Source organism: Gracilinanus agilis, chromosome 1, assembly GCF_016433145.1.
Source record: "Gracilinanus agilis isolate LMUSP501 chromosome 1, AgileGrace, whole genome shotgun sequence".
Lineage (NCBI taxonomy): Eukaryota > Metazoa > Chordata > Mammalia > Didelphimorphia > Didelphidae > Gracilinanus > Gracilinanus agilis.
The window spans coordinates 165,337,821-165,353,750 of NC_058130.1; the positions used below are offsets into that span (position 1 = coordinate 165,337,821).

The 15,930-nt window shown below is 43.2% G+C and overlaps 1 protein-coding gene across 1 annotated transcript in view; it reads left to right on the top strand.

Annotated features, from left to right (window-relative positions):
• The window catches only part of DNAI1 (dynein axonemal intermediate chain 1), a 309,175-nt gene that overhangs the window by 226,531 nt on the left and 66,714 nt on the right, over positions 1-15,930 (top strand). Inside the window, exon 12 of the mRNA XM_044678118.1 lies at positions 2,643-2,890. Coding sequence (XP_044534053.1) covers positions 2,643-2,890 — 248 coding nt within the window. The remainder of the gene's footprint in view (positions 1-2,642; positions 2,891-15,930) is intronic.

Below are 15,930 nucleotides of genomic sequence, written 5' to 3' on the forward strand. Positions count from 1 at the left end.
ATTTTGATAAAGATATGAGAAGACTCCTTTGTAGAGGTGGGAACTCCATAGATATAGTGCATAGCAATGTTTTCAGACTTTTTTGATGCATTGATCAGTTTTACTGATTTTTTTCTCTTTAATTTTTCCTTCAAAAATATTGTCATTATGTTAGCTTTCTGGGAGGAAAGAAAGAAAAGGATAATGAAGACATTTCAGTGATAATTTTGGTGATAAAAAAAGAAAAAATTTATTTTTAAAAAATAAAGTATTTTAGGGGGCAGCTGGATAGCTCAGTGGATTGAGAGTCAGGCCTAGAGACAGGAGGTCCTAGGTTCAAATCTGGCCTCAGACAATTTCCCAGCTGTGTGACCCTGGGCAAGTCACTTGACCCCCATTGCCCACCCTTACCACTTTTCCACCTGGGAGCCAATACACAGAAGTTAAAGGTTTAAAAAAACAAACAAACAAACAAACAAACAAATCAATCAATCAATAAATAAATAAATAAATAAAATATTTTAAAGGAGAACTTTAGAGAAAAATACAAGTAGCTTTCTGAATCATTTTGTGTCAGAGGTAGAATGCTTGTGGATTTTTCTATTTTAAAGGAAGTCTAGAATTCAATGTGAATGGGAAAGTTACCCTATAGAAGTCAATTCTACTTCTCGATTATTCTTTCTTCTCCATTTATACTGCTACTGTCTTTGTTCAGACTCTCTCTCTCTTTTACCTGTACATTTGCAATAATCTCTAAACCAATCTTTCCGCTTCCCAGTGTCTCCCTTTTCAATCTGTTCTACATACTGCTGCCAGATTAATCTTCCAAAAGCAGAATTTTGATAATATCATCTCCCTATTAAAAACAAACAAACAGATAAACAATCCTTCAGCAGGTCCTGTCACCACTGAATATAATCCAAACTACCTAGCTTGTCAGCGAAGGTCATCTATGATCTGCTTCTTGTCTACATTTTTAGCTATATTTCTACTCTTTTCTTAATGCTCCAAGGCTAACCTACTAATGTTTAAAAGTCATACTCATTCTGATCTAAGCCTCACTTCCTAAGTATAAGAATATAACCCTCTCAATCACTTTAAACAAAGAGAGAGAGAGAGAGGTGTCTAATACACACACACACACACACACACACACACACACACACACATTTTCCCTCCAAACCTAATGTTATATCTCTGATAGACTCTGGAGCAGTGGTTTCAGGGGTAGTTTAACTCTAGTCAAGTTGGACTTCTCACTGTTTCCCAAACATACTCCATGCTTTCTTGCCTTTTCATTTTTATTTCTGTACCCTCTGCCTAAAACTGCCCTTCCCACCCCATATAAAAATAACAATAGGTAATAACATTAATTATATAGCACTTTAGGATTTGCAAAGCACTTTACAGATAGTATGTAATTTATCCTATACAAAAACCCTGGGAAGGAGGTGCTATTATCTCCCTTTTACAGATGAGGAAACTGAGGCAAACAGCAGTTAAGGGTCACATGGTAAGTGTCTGAGACTACATTTGAACTCAGATCCATCCTGACTCCAGATTCAGAGGTCTATCTATCACACCAATTAGCTGTCTGAATTCAAATTCACCTGCCCTAATCGTGGCCCCCCCCCCATTAAAGACCTAGCCCTAATTTAACCTCCTCAGTGAAGTCCCTGGTTCCGGCTTTCCCTTCCCCCCAGCTCCCTACTCTTAACAGATGTGATTATTCCTGCTTTAGTACTCAGGAAGCACTTTGTACCACTCTCATATCACTTATTACATCCTGCTTTGTATTGTGGTTATTTGTATACATGTCCATTCCCCTCAGCTAGATTAGAAACTCTCTAAAATTGGGCGACTGCCACATGTGTCTGCTGAGGACAAAAAGGACTTTCTGCTTTTGATTCGAAGCTGGCCCAGACTTTGTGGCTCTCCTTGGCTGGGTCTGACCAATGATATCCCCCTCTCTATATCTTCAGAGTGCTGAGGACTTACAAAGAAAAGGAAACTCGATTACAGACCAAGGTTTTGTCTGAGAGAAATATTTTCTCTAGTTGCGTTTTTTTTTATAATAGTAAATGCACTAAACTAATGAAAAATGGGAATGAGTATTAATATCCCCAAATTAATTTAAAGCCACAAGCCACTGGGACTGCAGGGTTAATAGGTCAGGGCTAACCTATAGGTATATCAATCATACAATCTGATCTGAGATTCACCTTCTAAAAGCATAAGAATAGAACCCCCTAAACACAAACACAGATACATACCCCCCCCCCGGCCCAGAGTTCTGTGTCTGGTGGGCTCTATGCAGTGGCATATGGGGTTAAAGATGAGCCCCAATGATCCCTAATACTCAGCCCCTCCAATAACTAGCCCTTCTAGGTGGTCAGGCATTTTTAACTTCTCAAGGAATTTTCATTTCCATTATTTTATTCCAGCCTTGGCAGACAGGCCAAGCTCATCTCCTTTTCCCAGTTTGCTTGGGGAAAAGGGAAGTGATTTCATGGAGGCCAGAGAGAGAGTCTTGGCAGAAGTGAGACTAGAGGTCCAGCCTCCAGACTTCTAGACTCCAGGGCTCTGTATCCCACTCTCCATCACTACCGTCTATCGTAGCTCACTCCTTCCATCCATTCATAAATCCTCGTTTCTCGATCTAGATGACTTCATGAAGCAAAACCGGGGCATGCTACTTTTGTACACCCTGAAGAACCCCAGCTTCCCAGAGTATATCTTCAGCAGCGAGTGTGGCATTATGTGCCTGGACATGCATGTTGAACATCCCTACCTGTTGGCTGTGGGCTACTATGATGGCAATGTGGCTATCTACAACCTGAAGAAGCCTCACTCACAGCCATCCTACCGGAGTACAGCTAAACTAGGGAAGCATTCAGAGCCTGTGTGGCAGGTGAGTGTGCATGGAGCTAAGTGTGAGGACAGCCAGAGGGAGGGAGTTTGCCTGTAAAGGCCAACCTTAGGGGAGGCCTGATACCCTGGTAGCTCTCTCCCTTTCCCTCCAGCCCTTAGGAGACTCTTGGACAAGTGACTCAAGGGGATTATCTGGAGAACATCCTCTGGGTCGCAATGGCTATGCAGTTGCTGCCCACCGTGTTGATAAAACTCATTGCAAAATATTCCTTCCTTTCCATTTGGTTTTAATGACTTCTACCCAAAGGAACCAGTTTGTCCATTCTTCAATGTGAGCCAATGACCTCAGCATCCTTTGTGGATTTTCTCTTGATTTTCTTGCAACAAAGTTAGGAGATTTCTTCAGGGTCCATTGAATCAAGTCCCAGGGATTCCGAGTAGCTTCTGTTTTTTGGCCTGGGCCTAGGCTCTTTTGTCAGGTATGGCATGTGGAAAAGCAGGTTCATTCATGGCCTCCCCAAAACCAGCTGTTCTAGAACAAGGGTTGTAGATATAGCACCTTCCTGCTGGGATACTCCCTTAATTTACTTATACTCATCCTTGGGGTTGGGCTCCCAGAGGGTTATAACTCATGAACCTCACCAATATGCATCAAGTCAATAGACACAATTAACTCTCAGCAAAAGGAAACAAGTACAACCGCCCCCCGCCCAAAAAAAAAGAATCAGATGTGACACTGCTGTATGTACAGTCAGCATTTATGGGAAAAAGGAGATCAATGTTGGAGTTCAGTGGAAATTAGCTACATATATAAGATATACATGTAGCAAAGGCAACTCTCACCTCCTGGGACTGCAGAACCTAGAGATCTTTTCTTTATAGAATTCTCACACTGTTCCCATTGGATGTGGTCTCTGCTCTGTGGATTGCTCATCCAGGTTCCCAAGGAGGTCCTCCACTCCACAATTCAACCCACAATTTCCAGGGCTAACTCTCAATCCATATCCAGCTCTCTTCTTTTCTGCCAGAGGTCCAATTCCTCAAGGCTTCCCCTTCCCTCAAAGGACCACTTTTCTATATCTGTGTTTGTCTCTCCTTAGACTCTCTCAGACCAGAAACTTTCCAACTACTGGTTGAATAGTCTTCCTCTGGGCAAGTACAAATCCTCACAGCTGATAGAGGGTAGGAGGCAGAGAAATCTCTTTTCTTCCCTTCCCCACTTCCCCCTAGGTCTTATTCCATAACTCATTCAGGATTGAAACTCCCTGGAACTCTTCAAGGTTTAGTTATTTAAAACACCCACAGGAGAGGCTAATTTGTTTGCTCAGTCAATCCCTTTGTTCCCTTCTCTGCCTCAATCAGAGAGGTGTTTGCACCTCATAAAGGTGTTAACACCTCATTACCTCATCTGTGTGACTATTTTTTGTGACTATATCAGCTGAGTTGGGTCAGGGAAATCATATCCCTCCTCCCTTACACATATCTCTGAGAGCAATATTTCATCATCTCATGGTCATCAAACTGAAAAGAATTTAACTTCTTAACATAACCTCTCATGCAAAACCTTTAGAGAAACATTAGCTAAATTAACCTTATCTAGTGACTTATAATAAGGGATACTTTCCAGTAGCAAATGCAGTTTTTCTTCATTTTCCCCAGGCCCTTAGGGTACTCCAGCTAGGCCTTTTCTTTCTCAAGGGTTGCGTAGGAAGCAGAGGGCAGTGGGTGCCCCTGTTATGGGGCAAAAGAAGGAACAGGACCTTAAAAACCTGGTCACCCTTTCTCCCTCAAGGAATCATCCTCATTGGACAAGAAACCATGAGGAGTGGAAAGGAAAGGGTTGGGAGATGAGAGAAGGGAAGTGAATGAGGGGGAAGGAAGGAAGGAAGGAAGGAAAGAGTCCCTTGGAAAAAAAAAATAGGTTTGGAATCAGAGGACCTGGGTTTGAAAACTGGCTCTGTGGTTTACTATTTGTGTGATCTTTAGGATTATTATTGAGGCTATTTTCATTATTTGAATCAAATGTATGTTTATGCTAAGCTACAAATTTCCCTTAATAGTTCTTGTTCTTGAGAGTTCCCATAAAATAACTCTTCTAAAACATTTTGCTTATTTAATGGAGTTCAGGCTGTCATGTACATCTTTTCCCAGAGCTCAGAGTGCTGGATTCAGAATCAGAGGACTCAAGTTGAAATCCCAGCTCTGCTGACCTTGGACAAATCCCTCACCTCTCTGGACCTCAGTTTCTTTATCTAGAAATGAAAAGAGTGAACTAAGAGGTGTCTGCAGTCTTTCCCATTTGTATATCCTATAAGAATAGAATAAAATAAGCTATCAGTAAGTACCAGAGAAAGGACTAGGACACAGATCTCCTGCCTCCTGGTCCAACTGTGAGCAAAGGACCCGGATACTCGAGGGCCTGCCAAAGCAGAGGTATATATCAACCATCCTGCTATTTTCCCTCTTTGTGTGTGTCCTTAGGCAGCTTTGAACCAAGAGGTAGGCCAGGGGATAGGTCTGGGCTTGACCTCTGTGGGTTTGAGTGAGATGGGGAAATCAAGGAAAAGAGAACTCTGGGGTTTTAAGGAAGCTCAGATAACAAAGTAGACTCTGTTTCTCTCTGGTGAATGCCTGTTCCATTTAACCAGCCTTTTGGCTAGTGTGGAAGTAGCAGGGCTACTGCTCCTCCATTCCCTGATGGTTTTTTACTTTTACCATGTCCAGATCCACCATCTCTTATCTAGTAATAAAAAAAAAAACTAAATAAATCTGTATTTATGTCTCTGAAGTTTGCTGTGAGGCTAAAATGAGTGAATATGTGCCTTGCAAACCTTAAAGTACTATAAAATGTTAGCTATTATTATTATTGGCTATTAAATGTTATGCTTTATTAAGCATTTTCCTCATAGCAGTTCTGTGAAATAGTTCAAATAGTAGAATCCCTGTTTTTCAGGTGTGGGAATTGAGGAGTTAAGTGACCTGCCCAAATTATTCAGGATTAGGCCCCAGAGTCCTTCTGACTGTCTCTTTCTACTACCAAAAGCATGTCCAGAGGAAAATGACCAGGACCATGGGAGAAAAATGGGATAATAAATGCAAAGTGCTTTACAAACTTTAATGTGCCATATAAATGTTAGCTATTTATTAGTAGCGCTTTATTAAGCATTTTCAAACCCCATCCTGTAAGGCTGGATTAATAGAATTAGAAATGTTTAGCCTGAAAAAAAGAGAAGACTTGCTGGTTGGTGTATTGAGGGGTGGGAAAGGAAGGGCACAGTCACCATCTTCAGGGGTCTGAAGGTTGACACTCTAGAAGATGGATTAAATTTATGAAGGGGGACTGGTATAATTAGAGCATTCCAATAATGGAAGGAGCTGCCTTGTGAGTAACTGAGCTCCCTGTCAGGAGATGGCTAAGCAGAAGAGTCTAGAAAACCCATTTGCAAGAAATATTGTAAAAAAAAGATTCTGGTATTGATCAATCAATCAATAAACATTCATTAAGCACCTACTATGTGCCAGGCACCATACCAAGTGCTAGGAATACAAAATGAGCCAACAGTCCCTGCCCTCAAGGAACTTACACTTTAATGGGTAAGGCAACATGCAAATAAATAAATACAAAACAAGCTATCTATAGGAGAAATAGAAGATAATTAATATAGGAAAATGACTAGAATTAAGAGGAGCTGGGGAAGACTTCCTGTCGAAGGTAGGATTTTGGTTGGGACATAATGGAAGCCGGAGAGGTTAGTAGTGTCCCTTCCTGCTCTCAGATTCTATGCTCCTCTGATCTCATCTATTCTACTGTCCTCCCAAGGAATGCTAGAAGAATCAAAAGCACTCCCCAGATCTGAGCTGGTTTTGCTGAATGAGAATGTTGTAATTACTGCCATGTACTGCTGGGTTGGGGAGCTCTTGCCCTGGAGACCTGCAGAGTTGCCACTCTCAGAGACCCTTTCCAGCATCCGTCCCAGCAGCCCAGAGTTTCATCTTAGGCTCTTAGAGTGTCAAGGGCATTTAATTGGTTTAGAATTTAGGACTGTCCTTTTGATATGGCAAGGTTTGACCCAAGGTAGCTGTGGCTAATGAAGAAGCCCCACACAGCATCATCTCACTTTCCCCACCTGCTCCTAAGGGACTTCCTGGCAGATCCATAGCATTAATGAGATTAATGAGCCTTCCTTCCATGCTCTCTGCTCACTTGTCCTATAGTGTGGACCACAGGAAGTTAGACGAGTCATTCAATCCCATACAAATTGGAAAATAATGGCCTGCCTTCCAGCCTTCATTCATGCCTTCATTTTCCCCTCCCAGTCTCATTTTCTTCTTCTCCTTCCTATGACCAGCGAGCCTACGAAGTAGGTGGCATTCTGAATCTTAAAAGTCAAAGCCCCTGCTTTCAGTCGTGCTGGGAACAGACTGACAGGACAGAACCGGACGTCCCATTGGCCTTTCAGGCCCCGGGTTTCTCTGTTATGAGTCTACTCCCTGGGGCATCCCTTGGCTTCCCAGAGCATCTCTGCTATTTCAGACTCACAAGGCAGGATGGAAAGCTTGACACTTTGCTCTAAACCATTTCCAGTTTCTGACCTTCCTCAGGTATTAAGAGGATAGAAGCAAGAGGGATCGGAAGGGTCATCTTCCTCTCCTTTCAATCCAGCCCCTAAGTCTGTACTCAGTCTTTTGGTGTACGGATCCCTGTGCCAGGACTTTAGGGAAGATAGAGGAGAGGCCAGGCTCCCTAAGCTGGAGGGCCTTCAGAGTCTCAATAGAGAAAAAAGGCATATACACGGAACAGAGAACCATGGGGAACTGGGTCTGTCAGGTGCCAATGAGTGACTCAAACTGTAGGAGTTTAGAAGGAAGAGAGGGCAGAGTCAGCTTCCATAATACGCCTTCCTGAGGCGGGTGAGACTCGAGCCAGGCCTTGAAGGATTAGCAGGCCAAGAAGGAGGTGAGGAGGAGAGAGTTTCCTGGTTGGAGAATTATTATGCCTCTCTTTCCCACACGTGAAGGGAAATTGTCTGATATCTCCAATTACATCTAAGGGTCAAAGGATGAACTGGGAAATTGTGTATCCTGGCTATGTCTCAGGCCTAGTGGTTGAATTTACTTTTCAAGGCACTTTCATGTGCCTAGAAGATCATTTCATGATCTCACTCCATACTTAAAATAGCCCGTGAGGTAGGTAGGAGTCTGTATCCATTTTACAGATGGAGAAAGTGAGATTGGGAGAGAGAATTATGACTTAACTCCCCTGGGCAAAACAATGAGCTCACCATCATTTGAAATGCTCAAGGAGTAAAATCATGGCACCTTCGGGGAATATTATAGAGAGGACTCTTGCATGAGGAGGGAAGTCGAAGCATGCTCTTTGGCTGAATAAAAATAACATAACAGGGGGCAGCTGGGTAGCTCAGTGGATTGAGAGCCAGGCCTAGAGACGGGAGGTCCTAGGTTCAAATCCGGCCTCAGACACTTCCCAGCTATGTGACCTTGGACAAGTCACTTGACCCCCATTGCCTACCCTTACCACTCTTCCACCAAGGAACTAATACACAGAAGTTAAGGGTTTAAAAATATAAACAAAAAACAAAAAAACAACAAAAAATAATAACATAACAGCCAGCATTTCTGATGCTTTAAAGTTTGCAAAGCTCTTTAGATAAATTATCCCATTAGATTCTCACAACAACTTTATGAGGTAGGTTCTATTTTTATACCCATTTTACAGATGAGAAAATTAAAGATGAGAGCTGTCATGACTTTCCTAGGGTCACATCACTAGTAAGTGTCAGAGTTGGAAACAAAACCTATTTCTTTTGACTCTCCCAACATTTATTTCATTAGATCCCACTGCCTCCAGAACAGCTAAGTTAGAATTTCAATCTGGAATCTACAAACCTCACAGAAGGTCACCCATAAATTCCCCAACACCCCAACAACCCCAGCAGTCAAAACTACCTGCAGAAATCATGGGTGGAAAATTCAATGAGAGAAATTAGACTTGATATCAGGGGAAAGTTCTTTCCAGCTTTACAGTTATAGCAATCCAAAAGTAGAGTGGACAGCCTTCGGAGGAAGGTCTTTAAGCAAAATCTCAATTACCAGGGATAGCAAGGTTGCTCAGTGGATAGAGACAAGAGGTCCAGAGGTCCCAAATCTGGCCTCAGACACTTCCTAGCTGTGTGACCCTGAGTAAGTCACTTAACCCCCATTGCCTAGCTCTAATCCCTCTTCTGCCTTAGAACCAATACATAATATTAATTCTAAGACAGAAGGTAAGGATTAAAAAATCTCAGTTACCACTGGCAGGGTGTAGGATTCTTTTGGGGACTGTGGTTTGGACTACTGAGCCACTTGGGTCCCTTCAAACCCCAAGATGAAATGATTCTGGGATTTTGAGCTTCTTACCCCAAATTTATGCACACTTGGACTTGATCTAACCACTATCCCACCATTATACCATAGTATGGCCTAATGAGTAGAAAGCTGGCCTTAGAGCCAAGATGAACTGGGTTCAAATCCTGCCTCTAACACATACTAGTTATGGGTAATTCAATTAATCTCTTGGTGCTCTAGACAACTCCTGGAATGCTGCCAGAGCAGGTGCCACCCTGCCCTGAGAGAGGGAGTTAGTTTCCAGTGAAATCACAGGTCCATTTCACATGCCTCTCCCTGGCTTGAGCCCCATGAGGTTTTCTGCCTGATTATACAGCTCCTGAACAAGATCCTGAAGAAAAGACTGTTGAGAGGCCTGGGCCTGGCACAACCACTGAACAATGGTACCCTTTTTAATTAATGGAAACTGGAACAAATTGCCTTCCAGCTAGATGAAGCAAAGTATCACCTATTTCCCACCCTCTTCCCAGCCACCAATATGCACCCATGGAGGGAGGGGAGAGAGAGAGAGAGAGAGAGAGAGAGACAGAGAGAGAGAGAGAGAGAGAGAGAGAGAGAGACAGAGAGACAGAGAGAGAGAGACAGAGAGAGAGAGAGAGTGTGTAACCTACCAAGCAAGGGGTCCAGACTGCCACTAAGACCCCTGAGGTCATCCCCTTCCCTCCTACCCCCTGACCAGTAGCCTGGACCTCTCCCAGGAAAGGAATGAGAGCTACAAAATGCCTTAAAGACCCTAGAAGAAAAAGACTTGGAAAAAAGGCTCTGAAGTAGGAGCTGTACTCAGGCCCAATTCCCAAGACTGCTGGCTCTGCCCCAAAAAGGGACAGGCAGAAGGAACTGAGAACAGACGGGGCCTGTCATGTATGACCTCAGGGCTGGGCAGTTTTAGAGGAGAACCAGTGTCGGCATCCCCAGGCAGTGGGAGGGGGTTCAGATGTAGGTCTATAGATCTTAGAGCTAGAAGGGGTCTTAGAGGTCCCCTATTCCAACCCTCTCCTTTTACAACTGGGGCCCAAAAGAGGCCCAAAGTGACTATTCCAAGGACACAGAGACTTAGGGCTTGAACCCAAGTATTCTGACTCTGGTGCTAAAGTATACTACACAATGCTGCCAAAGCCAGTCACATCATAGAGAAGGAAGCCTAGTTGGAAAAGGCTACGATCATCCATCATTCCTCCCTTGCCTCTACAGTCTGTGTGTATCCCATTAGCTTCTTGTTTTCCAAATCTGGTAGAGAGCATCGAATGACAGATCACCAACGAAGAGAAATCCGACATGGAGAAGACATAACAAGTTTACTTGGCTTTCCCCCAGGAGCCAGGCCAGGACACTGGCTAGTCCAGGCTGCAAATGCTTGAGAGAGAGAGAGTTCCCTCTGTTTTCCCAGGGAGACACACTTCTATTAAAGGAGAAAGCTAACTGCATTGGGGATTTAGAGACCAGTGTTGTCTCCCTTTCAAAATCTGTCTTTGGCATCACTGTCCGCCTGCCTTGCGCCGGACCCCACCCCGGCCCCAACACAGGCATGCATTCTGTGTCCTATTCTTCAACACTGACTTTCACTAATCCCCAGCAAGGCATTAGAAGCTACTAAGAGCACAGGATGTTCTCCTTTAAATGGCCTCTACCTTTAATGGATGAAAGGTCCCCTTTGGAAGATTTTAAGGAGTCAGAGACCCCAGTTTAATCAGCAACAGTAAAGAAGGCTTTCTGTGTACAGATCACTCTAATGATTTCTCATGAAATCTCAAAGCTCAAAGAATGAGGAAACATTTTTGGACAGGGGGTGCCCTCTTTGCTACCATCCCATCCCCCTGGGCTCCTAGCAAAGTGAATCACTTTGTGGTCATGGTTTCCTCAGCGACACAAGGTCTGTGGGAGGGAAGCCTCATAGTCTTCTCAGGTTATGCCAAAGAAAGAAATCATTGGCCAAGGCCTTATGTCACCTTACCAAGATTCAGATGTACAAACACAGCGATAGGCCACTGGCTTTGAAGTCCAGAAGACCCAAGTTCAAATCCTGTTTCTCAATTATGAATCACTAGATACGTCCCTTAATTTCTATCAACCTCAGTTTTGCCACCAGAAAAAATGGGGATAATAATAACACCTATGTCACAGGGTTGTTAATGAGGATCGAATGAGACAGTATATTCCAATTGTTTTGCAAACAAAGTACTATACAAGTGGTACATATTGTTATGATGATGATGACGACAACAACAACATTGCCCAGATTCTCTTGTTGGCCAGAAGTGAGAAATTCTCCCATTTCTCCATACTGACTTCTTCATCAGTTTATAATCAGACCCAAAATGAAGCCATAAAACATAGTTAGTCTTTGTTTAAAGTCTTAGCTTTGGGTTCTGGTCTTGCCTTCTCCACACATCAGCTTTCTGAGAAGTGTCTAAGGAGCACCCCTAATCCTCCCATTGATGGAGACCTCAGTTCATTCATTATCACCCATGCCCCTCACTCTTGGTCACTTAAAGAGCTGAGTCTACTTTGAAGCATAGGATATTTTCTCTCTCAAAACATATGCCAAGGGCTTAAACTGATTAGAGTTCCCACTCACATCCTAGGATCCCTTGGCACAGAAACAGAGCATGTCATTGCTAGAAACATTTGTCTGTGTTTGGTATCGGTGGTCTCTGTGGACTCACACTCAGAATAGACTTGAACCCCTGGGATATGTGGATCTAACCTTCTTCACTTGGCACTACATGACTGAGCCTTCATTGGTCCTGAAATGCATAACCAGGAGGCCCAAGCACAGAGGTGACCTCATCCATTGTAAAACAATGACCTTTGCCTAAGGAGAAAGGGACCCCCCAAGTCAGCTCTCTAGCACCCCACCTTCATAAACCTTGGCCCCTGAGAATTTTTTTTGACAGAGAATTGAAGGTCTGGGTCACCTCGGGAACACAGTTCCAACTTTTAGATTCTGTCTACTGCCCAGATTTTGTTTGGAAAGCCCTCTTGGGTTGTGCACTCTCTCTGGGCTATTGTCCAAAGGAATTTTGAAAATAAGGCTGGCATGGGCTATGATTGCATCAATGTACTGGTCTTACGAATCCCTTGAAGCCTTCATTCTTAATGTTTTGCACCTTCACAGGTCTACTTCTCTTCTCCACAATACTCTGAACCTTCCTACTATTCCTCTCTTCTATCAGAAAAATCCTTTCTAAACCTCAACTGGTTTCTTCCTTTTAGGCCTCCCTAATTGATTCACTTTCTCTCCCCTCAGAGGCTGTTGCAAACCTTCTCTTCTGTCCTCAAACCTCCCACACTACCAGCTCCCCTAACCTTTTCAGTTGAAGAACTTGCCTCATAATTTACTGAGAAAACAGAGAACATTCACTGTGAAGTTCTCCCCTATTCACTCTTCCTTTACGTGAATTTCTGTTGCAGAGGTGACCCTTCTCACCAAGCCAACTCCTACATATGCCCTCGATCTCATCTTCTCTTCCCCAGCAGATTGCTTCCACAATCATCCCATTTCTCTAATCTTCAGCTATCCCCATATAATCTGATATTTCTAATATTAGATTATCTCGAATAGATAATCAAATTTCTCTAATCTTTCAATCTACTGACTTCTTCCTTCCTTGCTACATTCAAACACACCCTTGCTTAAGTAACCCTCATTAGAGCCTCCCTACCAGACTATAATGGAAGCTAGTTGGCTCAGTGGATAGTGTGTAGGGGCAATGAAGACTCATCTTCCTTCCTGAGTTCAAATCTGGCCTCAGATACTTAGCTGGACAAGTCACTTAACCCTGTTTGCTTCAGTTTCCTCATCTATAAAATAAGCTGAAGAAGGAAATAGCAAAACGCTCTTTGCTAAGAAAACCCCAAATGGATTCATGAGGAGCTGAAAATGACTGAATACCAGACTATAAAATTATCACCATATTTCCTCGCTTTCATAACCAACAATAGGGGCTTTGGATCACTAGATCTATAATTAAATTAGGATAGGAAGCTCCTGAGTGAGTGAACTAACCCTTTCTCCATGCAGATTGTCACCTCCACACCTCCTCCTGATTGTCCATTCCTCAGTTTCCTTTGCTGTTTCATCATCCTTATGAGTCCCCCTAACTGTGAATGCTCCCCTTTCAGGACCACTGTCTCTTTTCTTCCTTATTTGGTGACTAGCCCGATCCCAAAGGGTTTAATTATCTCTATGCAGATGACTTCCAAACTGCTTTCTCTTCTGAGCTCCAATCACCTGTCTACAACTGCCTTTTAGACATTTCAAACTAGATGTTCTATAGACATATCAAACTTGTTACATCCCAAACAAAACCAATTAGCTCTTTTTTGAGCTTCCTTCTCTCTCTTAAGGGAGATCACCCATTATTCTACTCACCCAGGTTCTAAATCTCAGAATTATCCCAACTCTGCTATCTCTCATTCCATAGAACCAAACAGTTGCCAGATTTTGTCATGGCCCCCTCTACAGCGTCTCTCACTCCATCCCCATCTCCTTGCTCACATAACTACCACTTTAGTTCAGGCCCTATTCACCCTCTTGCCTAGAAAATTGCAGTGGCATTCTAATTGGTCTCTCTGCCTTAAGTCTCTCCTCCCTTTTACTCATCTTCCACAGAGATGCCAGAGTGATTCTCCCAAAGAAAAAAAATCTGCCCATGTCACCCCCTCCTGCGTGGTAAATTCCAGTAGCCTCTTATTACATACTCGAGGATCAAATGTAAACTCTTCTGTTTGGCTTCTATTTACCCTTCCAATATTATATGTCACTCCTTTCCCTGAACTCAAAGACCCAGGCAAAGTGGCTTTCTTGCTGTAGCTCACACATTGCTTCTTCTCCTACCTCCCACATCCATGTCTTTGCACTAACTGTGCCCTGTGCCTAAAATATGTTTCCTCTTCACTCTGCCTCTTCAAGTTCCTTAATTGCTTCAAGAGTTAACTGAAGCACCACCACCTATATGAGAATAAAGCTCTAATGGTGGGTTTTCAGGCATTTTCTCAGGCTAACTCAGAGCTCCTCACTTCATACCACAAACTGTAGGTGACCTGTATTGTTTTCTGTCTAAATCACAGCACACGAAGCAGAGTATCTACTTGTGGTATTCTTAGAGGGGAGATAATGTGACATAGATATTAACCAAATTTTCCCCTACACCAAAGGGAGAGGGGACCACTCCCCTCTACTCTCAGCTCCAGTCAATTCTGGCCCAGGCGATGACTTAGAAGGCTCCTTCTCTCCCCTCTAGGTGTCCTCAGACCCTCATCTTCTTTCTCTTGGCTGAGTGAGGTATGGGACCCAAACTAAACTACTTAGAACCCAAAAGCTCTCTTTGATACTCCATTTTACTAGCAGGTTCAAAATCTGAGGGGAGAAGTCTTGGTTGGAGTGTGATGCAGAGGAAACCTCTGCCAAGCAGGGCCCCCAAACTTCTCTGTTTCCTGTTTCCAAGGATTCTGAATGAACTCTGAACTACCTGGAACACATTTTTCCTCATCAATTCTCATGCGTTCTCATGCGAGGATTGTGTGTCCAAGCATGGTCTTGATTCCTCATTGCTACCTTCATTCCTACATTGAGAAGGCTTCCCTGTACACAAAGTATAAACACCATAATATTACAAACAAATATCGATATAAAAACACCATTAAAGCACAAGCACACATTAATGCCACTTTTGAAGGTGACTGAATTACGGCACGTACACATGAGCCGTGCCTTGAACTTAACCTTTAAAGGAAGAACAGAGACCTATTGGAGGAAGATACAGCAGACAGAGAACAGAAGGACGATGCATAGAAATTAGAGTCAGGGCCCTGAGAGGAAAGAGGAAACCTGAATATCCATGTAGGGACTCCATAACCTCCATAACCATTTAGGAGTTCCCGAAACAAACCTCCTAGAGGGAAGAGGAGCACTTTCTGGACAATGCTGTGTTCTTGGACCAAACAGAGGAGCTCCAAAACAAAGCAGAAGCCAGAGCCAAGGGACAAAGCCACAGAATGGTGCAACAAACCTTGTACTTTTGCTTTTAACTAGCACTGAGGATTATGTGGACCATGTATGTCTCTATCGACCCTGAATTTATTTCTTCTTTTTTGGGATCCCTAAACACATCAGGAAGGCTATATAGTTCTTTAGAAACATTAAAGGATATCTTGCTTGTCTCTGCAGCAATATTGAGCTCTTTCCCCTTTTGTAGAGACCCAGTCAGGATATTACTGTGGGTCAAGAGGTAACTGTATAGATCCCAAGAAGGAAATGCCCACCAGAGGGCAAGAAGTTGACTTTCTCAAGACCCCAAGGACTTTTCTCTTTATAGAGACTATGTGCTTTAATGAGAAGCTAAATAACATTTTTAAGAGTCCTAGAAAATGAGCTGTAGGGGCAACTAGGTGGTCCGGTCAGTGGATAGAGAGCCAGGCCTGAAGACAGGAAGTCCTGGATTCAAATCTGACCTCAGAGATTTCCTAGCTGTGTGACCCTGGGCAGTTAACCCCCATTGCCTAGCCCTTACTGCTCTTCCAACTTAGAACCTATACATAGTATTGATTCTAAGATAGATAGATGGATGAATGGAAAGAAGGAAATTAAGGAAGGAGAAGGAATGAAAAAGGAAGGAAGGAAGGAAGGAAGGAAGGAAGGAAGGAAGGAAGGAAGGAAGGAAGGAAGGAAGGAAG